The 11,022-nt window shown below is 48.2% G+C and overlaps 1 protein-coding gene across 1 annotated transcript; it reads right to left on the bottom strand.

The window, feature by feature from the left end:
- Positions 1–361: 361 nt before the first annotated feature.
- On the bottom strand, positions 362–3,608 carry LOC135827975 (uncharacterized). The gene is made up of 3 exons (XM_065340411.1): positions 2,612–3,608; positions 1,278–2,435; positions 362–1,122 (listed from the first exon to the last, which is right to left on the bottom strand). The coding sequence occupies exons 1-3, from the start codon at positions 3,606–3,608 to the stop codon at positions 362–364; spliced, it is 2,916 nt and encodes a 971-aa protein (XP_065196483.1).
- Positions 3,609–11,022: the final 7,414 nt, after the last annotated feature.

Here is an 11,022-nt window from a genome sequence, read left to right as displayed (position 1 = left end):
CCAGATTGGCAATGGATTTCTCCCCAGCAACTCTCAATTGCCGATTCTGTGAGGTCCATTCTTGGCTTGACCAGGAGGGATGCCTTGGAGTACAGGCAGACTCCTCCACCGGCCTGATCTTTTCTGTCTGAGCGCAGTATGTTGAAGCCATCCAAAGCTATCTCTCCATCAGACACGGTGTCGTCTAGCCAGGTCTCGTTTACACAGATGATGTCAGGACTGTGAAGGTCGGCAAGCCATGCCAGCTCTCCAACTTTGTTCCTCAGGCTCCTAATGTTCAGCAGTAAAATTCGAATTGTTGGAGTTTGCGTTTGCATATTCAGTACATGAGCAGCAGGGTCGTTGCCTAATCTTCTTCCAGTCATTGCACAGATATATTATCCACATCCTGACTTAGAGATGCAAATGCGTTGCCAACAGTGACACTAAACTTCGCAGCTTGCGTCTCGGGCGGCGAGTCACGCTGATAGCCCCGTGATTTCTGGCCTGGAGTCCGGGCCGGTGCTCCACAGGTGTCATCTAGGATATCGCAATCCACGCCGTATCCGCTCTTACTGTCGTCCGTGCGGCTGCTGCTGCTGTTGGTGGTCGTGGTGCTGCTCTGCGCTGTTTGTTGTTCTCCACTGGCATCAGACTGGGTGTACTTATCGAAGTTCCACTCTCTTGTGTACACAGGCCTTGGCCAGAAGCGCTTATTGCTGAGAAACGATTCGTCCGCTGCACTGGCAACAATACGCGCAGTGGAGGATTTTTCTTTTTGAAATATTTTTACGTCAAACACTTGGACATTGTGGTCAGCCTCAGCTGCTCTTGCTGCGATGAACTCCTTCAGCTGGTCTGCAGTAATTGCATGCATCAGATTTCCGACAAACAAGACTCTCTTCTTCGCAGTGGGTTTGGTGGAGGTGATGAGTCGCCATGTGGCGTCCGAATCCTCACTCATCTCTTCAAATTTCGGCAAGCGATCCACACGTGGCGGGGTCAACTCCGAGCTGGGTCTGGGTGTACCATGTGTACGGGAGTTGGACGGCTTGTTGTTTGAGCTGTCAACGTCGGATCTGACACTGCTAGTCAGGTCTTCTTCTTCTTCTTCTTCTTCTTCTTCTTCTTCTTCTTCGGTAACTACAAGTCATAATAAATATGAAAATGACTGTGAAAGTACAGTGTACATGTAGTAGAAACTTAGATCAGTTTCTCCAGTTGTAAGAACTGGATAGCTTCTGATGGTTGTGTGAGAATTGCCTCCCTGACTGATGTGAAGGTACATAGACGTGTACCTGCTCGACTGCTGTGTCTGGCAGGGCAAGCTAGCAGGAGGTGGGCAGCATCATCAACTGTTCCAGGACAGTGAGTGCAGTCGGGTGAAGGTGCCGCCTCAATCTGGAACAAGTACTTATTCAGCAGGCTGCAATGGCCAGTGAGCAGCTGATTGAGGATGGTGGTCTCATGCCGGGACGGAGGGCTGCGGAACTTGCTGGTGTTGAGTAATGGCCGGGGGTATGTGGTTGCAGACCGAATTGAAGCCTTGGCAGCTTGGATAGGTAGCTGAACCTGGGCCTGTACACACTGTGTTCCATTCCGCGCAAGGCGATCCGCCTTGTCATTGGGAGCAACACCGCAGTGGCTGCTGATCCAGACAAGGTTGATGGAATGAGCCTTCCGAGCAACCTCTGTCAGAGCATCGAACGCAGCAATGGTGTCTGGGCTGATCCTGTATGGGTCTCCACGGAGGGCATCTACGAGGGAGAGGTTGTCCGTGCCCAGCACAACGTCCGTCTCCATGGTGGTAAGGTCGTAGACTGCCCTCAGGCCAGCTGCTGCTGCTGCTACTTCGGCAGTGAAGGATGTTGCGACAGCGCCAGCTGGTAGACACCCAGACAGTATCTCTGACCGCTGGGTTGCAGTGGTTTCCATGACAAGAAAACCACCTCCACCAGCGTTGGTGTCAGAGACACTGCCATCTGTCCAAATGTCTAGACGTCGCGAGGAACAACAGGAGCAATAGGCTTCCTCCAGGCATGCTAGTGCCTCTACAAGTCGTACAGTAGGAGGGTCAGACCGGGTGCAAGCAGACTTGAAAACAGATAGGTTTGGAACGGAGGACCAGGGTGGAGGACGGGATGGCAGAGGTGCAGGGGATGGTGGAAGATGCCGCTCTGCCATTTGTCTCCATGTCTCCTTGGTTTTGCGGATCCGAACAGGGTATGTTGACTGCAACACGGCACTAGCTGGTGTAGGAGCACTATGACGCTTCGCGATATTAGCTATACAGGCCGCCTGGCGCTCGCCTTTCAGCTGGATAGTTGGTGCACCAGCTATTTCACGTAGTTGATTCGTAGGTGTTGTCTTCGTGCACCCAGTGGAGAGGCGGAGACAGCTATTGTAGGCAACATCAAGATGATGCTGACCTTGCTTGGTGGCAAGACCATAGTAGGCTGGTGCCCCATACAGACCAGAAGAGAGCACGTACTGGTTGACAAGCCGAGTGGTGTTTTGCTGATTGAGGCCCCAGCTATGGCCACTCCTAGCTCGCACGATTCGAAGGCGTTGTTCAATGCGACGGCGTGCAGCAAGGCACTGTTCCAACTCATCGTTGCGTTGACCAATATACCGAGGAAGCAAGCTGAATCAGCTGAAGGGATAGGTGTGCCGTTCAAGGTCTGCGGGATGGCAGCACAGCGGATGGCATATGAAGTCGATATCACAACCTGCACAGATTTTGAGCCATTCAGGGTGATACAGCTGCGCCGGCAGAAGTCGGCAACATGGTTCAACAGATCCTGCGTGACAGATTGGAGAGCCTCGACCAGACGGCTGGAGACAGCGATAGCGATGTCGTCAGCATACAAGAAAGGCATAAAGTCCGCACGGTGCTTTGCTAGGTTAGGCAGCTTTAGGTCATCGAAGATGGGCGCCATATACAGAAGCCAAAGGACGGGAGACATCGAGGAGCCTTGCGGGACACCACGGTGGATGGATCTCTTCTTGCTCACTGTAGACCCCCACTTGGTGTCAACTTCCCTGCCGCGAATGAAGGAATTGATCCACTTTGTGAGCCTGGCAGGCGGGTCCAATGCTCCAAGTCTGGCCATGAGAATGTCATGGTGCACGTTGTCATATGCTGCTGAGGCATCCAAAAACACGCAGTTGACACTATCACCATTCTGTTGACGTTGAGAGATCCACTCAACAAAGGAGCAACACTGCATCTCGGCACTCATTGCAGTCCGGAATCCAGCTTGCTCACCCGGAATAGCCTGGAAGCGTTCTAGAAAGTGAGTTAGCCTCCTGGTGACTAGTCGGTCTGCAACTCTGGCAAATGCATTAGTTAGGCTAATCGGGCGGTAAGCTCCGGGTTTTGACTTTGGAATAGGCACCAGCCGGCTGGACTTCCAGAGGAGGGGACACATTCCTGACGTCCAAGACATGTTGATGATGCGTGTCAACTCCTGGATGGCTGAGTCCGTGAGATGCTGGAGAACCTGCATTGGGACACCATCAGGGCCCCCTGCCTTGGAGAATGCCATCGACTGAAGTACATGTTTTACCTCGGACATAGAGAAGTCAGAATCATACTCAGATCTCTCGTCGTCATTCTCGTCTACCATGTTCCATTCTTCCTTGTCAAGGTTCAAGAGTTCATCTGGGTCACCATTCGCCCACTGCACCAGTACAGTGCCAGAGCTCCCTTGCTGAAGCAGATGCTGGATGACATATCCCGATACCACTGACTTGTACCATCATCCTTCAGGATGCGCACATCCATCTTCCGTCCTTCAAGCGAAAGGACTGAAGTAGACTGGCAGGTCCATCTCGGGATCAATGGGTCGTGAACTCTCTAAGGGTACGGCGGACTGTGAACGACTTTCTGTGCCTGTACTACGTTTGTTTCGATTTCGGCGCTGCCTCTGGCTGGTTGTTTCTTGCTCTCTCTCTAGGTCTGCAATGGCGGAGGAGTTTGATTTACAAGACGCACACGTAACATTGCCGATGTCCAAATTTTGGCACAGGCGAGTGTCGGCCAGGTCCTCTCTCAGCTGGGAAAGTTCGGAGCTCAATCCACTAATCCTTCGTTGATATCGTTTCTCCTGGTCCTGAAGTTGGCTTTCAAGACGAGCTAGAGTTCTCAGCACTTCTACAACATTGTGTTCGATGCCAGGCAATGAGCGAGAAATCTACAAATCGCACATCACGCAGGTCACGCCCAAATATGCTTGCTGATCGCAGAAGTCACTTATTTCACATTCGTTATGCCTACAGCCCTTGGTCCTAAGCGTATACGCTCCAGGCTCGGGCAAGTTTCAGCCATTATCATGACCTTCTGCAATCTGAGCATGCTTGGTTGTACTTTCGCGAGCTCGAATCGCCCTATCGTACTACGGTACCGTAGATCACATGGCATTGCGCTTCACAAGTTCACATATCCGAACAGAAAACTTCCGTGAATGCCGCAGCCCGCACCGCATCGATGTATCGAGTTTTGCGCGTTTTTTTTTTTTTTTGAGATATTAATAATAATAATAATACCTTTATTAGGATGACCCGGTACCCAGAGGCTTGTCGCCTATCAAGGGGTTCACCGCTTTGAAGGATGTACATGTACACGTATGAGCTAAAGTGAAAGTAGTGAAAAGTTGTGCAGCGTGAATGCGTAGGGGAGCACACGGGGGGGGGGGGTATGTACATGGCGTAGGCATACCGGAGAGCGAAGCACTATGTTTGCAAATGAGTTTGCGAAGCTCATTCTTGAAAACAATAATGGATGGTTCTGCAGTTAGTCTTGGTGGGAGGCAGTTCCATAAGAGGGAGGTTTGGAAGAGAAACAACGATTTTGATGTGGTCTTTGCTTTAGGGAGAATAATTTTGTTAGGGCGTCTCGCACTCTGCGTGATATTGAAATGGAATGAAGCTAGGCAACGTCGATACTTGAAAATAAATTTGTGCATGGTAACCAAGCTTCCATTCCTTTGCGTATCTTGGTGCCGACAGGTGAAATGCGCTGCCTCCATCTTGTCGCCTGGCCGAGTCGCCTGCTTTGTTTTGAGCTCACACAAAGTCTCATTTAGGGTTCCCACTTCCCAGTAAAAAGGCAACATTGCCTGTTGGGAAATCCCTAACAAAATAAGAAGAAAAATAATAATAATAATGCAAATAATCGACGTGGAGACAACAATTTTATAATAGCAATAAAGAGAACAAATCCTGCAGTCATCGCCACACTACAACGAAGTCATGAAAGTTTACCAGAATAATTAATAATTTTCTTGTCACATTCATCAGTGGAAAGTCGTGACTGAAGAGTAATAATAATAATAAGCTTAAAAACTGCCTGCGGTAAAGAAGGGATTCAATGTTAGCTTTTTTATTAAGATCCTGCTTGGGTGTATTAATTAAAGTCGATTTGGATTTTGCGTTTCCTAAGGTAGGATCTTGCAACCCTGGCCTGGACTCTTTCCAGCTCAGTCTAGTCGCTGGAACGAAGACGAAAGGACCACACTACGACGCTATACTCAATCACAGGTCTAACATAGCACTTGTAGAGGAGCATCATGGCCTGCGGTGTAAGACGATATGCCATGTGACAAAGTAGGCTTACTCTCTGCTTGAATTTGCGACTGATGTCAAGATAGTGTTGACGGAAGTTTAGGTCTGCACTGAAGCGAACTCCCAGATGTTTGAGGATGTCAATACTGGGAAGAGGTAGACCCTCCATATTGTAGGTGGCAGATGTTGGTGCTGGTGATGATGCTGCCGCTGGCTTATAACGGAAGCTTAAAACAGAAGTTTTTGAGGGCGAAAACTCTCCGCCTCTTTCCCTGGCCCAGTTTTGGCATGCATGAATGTCCGCTTGGATACCAGGACTTGACAGAGAGCCTTTGTACGGCAAAATTAGAGTGACATCATCCGCAAACAAGAAGGTGTGCGAATGATGTATGGCTTCCGGTAGGTCATTAATGTAGATCACGAACAGTAGAGGAGACAGATGCGATCCCTGGGGAACACCACAGTTGGTGACTTTGGGCACTGACATGCATGACTCAATCTTCACGGCTATGCTTCGATCCTGCAAATAACTCTTAGTCCAGGCAGTGACTTTATGGTCCGAGAATTTGCTGACTTGACGGAGGAGAGTTGAGTGGCTTACGCTGTCAAATGCCTTGCAGAAATCTAGGGAGACCAGGTCGAAGTTCAGACGCTCATCAATGTAGTCGGCCATTTGCTGGGTAAGTATAATAAGCTGGTCTGTCGCAGACTTCTCCTTCACGTATGCGTATTGTTGACTGCATATCTTCTGTTTTATTGTTAGGTAAGCCTGGAGTTGTTTCGCTACTATTTTTTCAAAGAGTTTTGCTATACAGGGGAGGAGGGATATTGGGCGCCAGTTCGTAGGGTGAGTTGGGCAACCTTTCTCCTTGTACACTGGGATAATCGTGGCCTCTTCCAAGCGGAAGGGAACTCGCCTTGCTCAAGACTGTAGTTGAATAGTTAAGCCAGAGGTACACACAGGATGTCCGCACAGCGGCTGAGGACGTCATTTGATAGGTAACTGTCAGCAGATGATTTGTGCACAGACAATGTTCTTGCAGCTTCATAGACATCTATGGATTTGATTTTTGTGAACGAAAATGGCTCTTGGTCATCAATGGTGCTGGATGATGGACAACGACTTGGTTGCTGATTTTGGGAATTTGCGGTGCACTGCTTCCTGAAGAATTCACAAAAGATTTCAGCTTTGGCTTTGCTAGATGTGTGGGTGCCGTCATCATCCGCGAGAAGTTGTGTTCCACGCGGCTTACTGCCAATATTGCATATCTTCTTTGCTCTTTTCCACCACGAATAGCCGCCTGCTCTGCCTTTGCTTATCCTCGATGTCCCCAGTGTAGACAAATACGAGTCTCGAGCTTTCCGTATGGTGTAGCGGTACTCGTTTCTGCAGAGAATGTATGCTGCTTTAAGCGTAGGATTGTGTAGGTCTCGGCGGTGAAGTTTGTACAGGTGTGAGACTCGTTGACGGTTTTTGGAACTTTTTTCTATGCGAGGAAGTGAACCAAGGCTATGTATTCACACGGAAGGTTTTGTTAGTCACGAGGGTGGACCGTGCGATGGCTTGATCTAACGATGAGCACAGTGCCATGCATCTGTAGTCAATGTGCACGTCTTCCCCAAGTATACACTCTTCCAAGTTCTTGCGATGCGATGCGATGCGGCGGCGCCGACGGTCGCGGACCCGAGAAGTAAGGGTGGCCACATCATGCAAATTATTTTGTCCAAAATTGAAATTCAAAAAGCGAAAAAAACGGTCAAAATGTTTTAAGAAAATTCAAAAAATCCCCCAAAATGCTGAAAAAATTCGATCCGCTGCCATGGTTTTTACAGTACTCGTACCCAACATTTCCCAAAAATGAAAAAAAAAAAAGAACCACAAGTACATACACAAACAGGAGATCCCCCAGATAGGCGTTAGCCTTTGGGTAATCCTGAAATAAAGATTAGATTCTGTATTTGCTCCACGCTATCAGACTTCCGCTCATCTATACAAACACATATAGGGTACCCCGTAAGAAGGCCTTAGGCCTGTGGGAATGCCCTATTAAAAATTAAAAAAAAAAATTATTACAAACTGCTTATCATACCATGTGTACTGCTGTGTCTGTACTGCTGTGTGCTTCCAAATTCGGGGGATGGGTGTCAAAAGGTCAAAGGTGTGTGTATTTGAAAGTACTGCTTTCACATGTCAAACTTGGTAATATATTATTATTATTATTATTTGAAACTCGGATGTTGAGCCATAAATAAATGTGGAAGAGAAAAGGATATATGGATACGAGTTAAGAGTAACTCTCCATCACATCGTGATGGAGAGTTACTCTTAACTCGTATCCATATATCCTTTTCTCTTCCACATTATTATTATTATTATTATTTTATAAAATCTTGTAGGACGCATCACGCAGCTTCATAAGTAAAAAATTGGTTGTGAGCAACACTGGCTCACACTCAAATAACTGCTTTTCATCAGAAAAATATTATATTTCAACGTTTCGGTCATGAAATAACCATCATCAGGAATGAAGTGGGCACACCGGTTAGGATGGGTTAATATACGAGGAGCGCTGCAAACTGATAACAAATCACACCTGCATGCACTATGACGAGAGAGAGAACAAAAGGACAAAACATCACCAAAAAAAACCAGGTATAGAAATAACGCAATACGCGACAACTCTAAATATGGCACAGGTACAAGCAACAAACAGAATGTACATGTGCACTAGGTGCGTGCAGACATGTAATTGCAGGCACTAGCAACAACAGTAGTAGTAACAGTGCACTAGTTCAAGGGGTGCAAAACCACCACCATCCAGGAAGAGCGAGTATCAGGGCCAGAAATATGTACAAGGCTTCACCAGAGAATTCACAGGAGGTCCCACCCTGCGTTATTGTTTATGCTGGGGCTCGTGTCGCGAATTTGTATTGCTTCGCGTATTCTCCTCCTGGCCCGATCCGACTCAGTGGCAAGGACGCGAACCTCCGTGAATGCCGACTCGCCAAGCGGCAGTACCTCGCCGCCATGGTGAAGTCGGTAGTGCTCGCCCAGGGCTTTTGAACTAGTGCACTGTTACTACTACTGTTGTTGCTAGTGCCTGCAATTACATGTCTGCACGCACCTAGTGCACATGTACATTCTGTTTGTTGCTTGTACCTGTGCCATATTTAGAGTTGTCGCGTATTGCGTTATTTCTATACCTGGTTTTTTTTGGTGATGTTTTGTCCTTTTGTTCTCTCTCTCGTCATAGTGCATGCAGGTGTGATTTGTTATCAGTTTGCAGCGCTCTTCGTATATTAACCCATCCTAACCGGTGTGCCCACTTCATTCCTGATGATGGTTATTTCATGACCGAAACGTTGAAATATAATATTTTTCTGGTGAAAAGCAGTTATTTGAGTGTGAGCCAGTGTTGCTCACAACCAATTTATTATTATTTTATTTATTTTACTAGGGTGTTTCCCACAGACCTATGGTCTTCTTACTTTATTGAGCAGCACATGTACATGTACTCTCCAGATGTGCCAGCACTGTCGTTCTCCAAAAACGGCCAAAATTCAATCCTGATGAGGCCAAAATTAAAAAAACTTCAAAGTGCAAAAATCCAGCCAAAATTCAGAAATAATTGAAAACATTTTGTGGACTTCTCGGCGAGAAGTCCACAAATCGCACATGACGCGGCTCACGCCCAAATATGCTTGCCGATCGCAGAAGTAACTAAGATCACATAGTAGTAGTCCGTTTTGCCCACAGCCCTCGGGCCTACGCGTATACATTATTAGGCTGCAGGCTCGGGCAAGATTCAGCCATCTTAAAAATGATTATCATGACCTTCTGCAATCTAAGCATGCTTGATTGTACTTTCGCGAGCTCGAATCGCCCTATCTTTAATATACTACGCTACCACAGATCACATGGCATTTCGCATCACATCGGAACAGAAAAGTTATTTCCGTGAATGCAGCAGCCCGCACCGATTCGATGTATCGAGTTTTTGCGCGTTCGTGCGACGCGATACGATGCGGCGGTGTCGGCGGTCGCAAACCCGAGAAGTCCACAAATCGCACATCACGCGGCTCACACCCAAATATGCTTGCCGATCGCAGAAGTAACTTAGTTCACACCCATTTTGCCTACAGCCCTCGGGCCTACGCGTATACGCACCATTGGCTTCAGGCTCGGGCAAGATTCAGCCATCTTCATAATGATTATCATGACCTGCTGCAATCTAAGCGTGCTTGATTATAATTTCGCGAGCTCGAATCGCCCTATCGTAATACACTACCACAGATCACATGGCATTTTGCATCACATCGGAACAGAACACTTCCGTGAATGCCGCAGCCCGCACCGCATCGATGTATCGAGTTTTTGCGCGTTCTTGCGATGCGATGCGATGCGGCGGCGCCGACGGTCGCGAGCCCGAGAAGTCTACAAATCGCACATCACGCAGGTCACGCCCAAATATGCTTGCTGATCGCAGAAGTAACTTAGTTCACATCCGTTTTGCCTACAGCCCTCGGGCCTATGCGTATGCGCCCCTTAGGCTCCAGGCTCGGGAAAGATTCAGCCATCATAATACTGATTATCATGACCTTCTGCAATCTGAGCAAGCTTGATTGTACTTTCGTAACCTCGAATCGCCCCATCGTACTACGCTACCGTAGATCACATTGCATAGCGCATCACATCGGAACAGAAAACTTCCGTGAATGCCGCAGCCCGCACCGCATCGATGTATCGAGTTTTTGCGCGTTCTTGCGATGCGATGCGATGCGATGCGGCGGCGCCGACGGTCGCGAGCCCGAGAAGTCTACAAATCGCACATCACGCAGGTCACGCCCAAATATGCTTGCTGATCGCAGAAGTAACTTAGTTCACATCCGTTTTGCCTACAGCCCTCGGGCCTATGCGTATGCGCCCCTTAGGCTCCAGGCTCGGGAAAGATTCAGCCATCATAATACTGATTATCATGACCTTCTGCAATCTGAGCAAGCTTGATTGTACTTTCGTAACCTCGAATCGCCCCATCGTACTACGCTACCGTAGATCACATTGCATAGCGCATCACATCGGAACAGAAAACTTCCGTGAATGCCGCAGCCCGCACCGCATCGATGTATAGAGTTTTTGCGAGTTCTTGCAAAGCGATGCGATGCGATGCGGCGCCGGCGGTCGCGAAACCGAGAAGTCCACAAATCACACATCGCGCGGCTCACGCAAAGCTATGCTAGCCGATCGCAGAAGTTCACATGCTCTCAACGTTACTTTGGCGATGTGCGGCATTTTGGATCCCTTTTGGATCCCTTGCGATACACTGCGCGCATCGTAGCAACAGGTGATGCCCTCTGATACTCCCATGCGCATGCTCCGGAAGGTGAATATAGCCTCCTTGTCGTAGCTGTTCTCGCTTCATATCTACAAAAAACAGCTTGTAGACAGTTTTGCTTTCAACCGTCTCAAGACGTTTTGGG

The sequence above is a fragment of the Sycon ciliatum genome, chromosome 12 (genome assembly GCF_964019385.1).
Source record: "Sycon ciliatum chromosome 12, ocSycCili1.1, whole genome shotgun sequence".
In the NCBI taxonomy this organism is placed as follows: domain Eukaryota; kingdom Metazoa; phylum Porifera; class Calcarea; order Leucosolenida; family Sycettidae; genus Sycon; species Sycon ciliatum.
Note: the sequence above shows the minus strand (reverse complement) of the source record. Positions and strands in the feature narration are given on the sequence as shown.

Bases quoted from the DNA above. Each gene is read 5' to 3' on its own strand.
- LOC135827975 (XM_065340411.1), bottom strand. From the start codon at position 3,608: ATGGTAGACGAGAATGACGACGAGAGATCTGAGTATGATTCTGACTTC. The intron at 2,436-2,611 runs GTATATTGGTCA...ATGGGGCACCAG, and splicing joins TGATTCAGCTTGCTTCCTCG to CCTACTATGGTCTTGCCACC. The intron at 1,123-1,277 runs GTACACGTCTAT...TATGACTTGTAG, and splicing joins CAGACACAGCAGTCGAGCAG to TTACCGAAGAAGAAGAAGAA.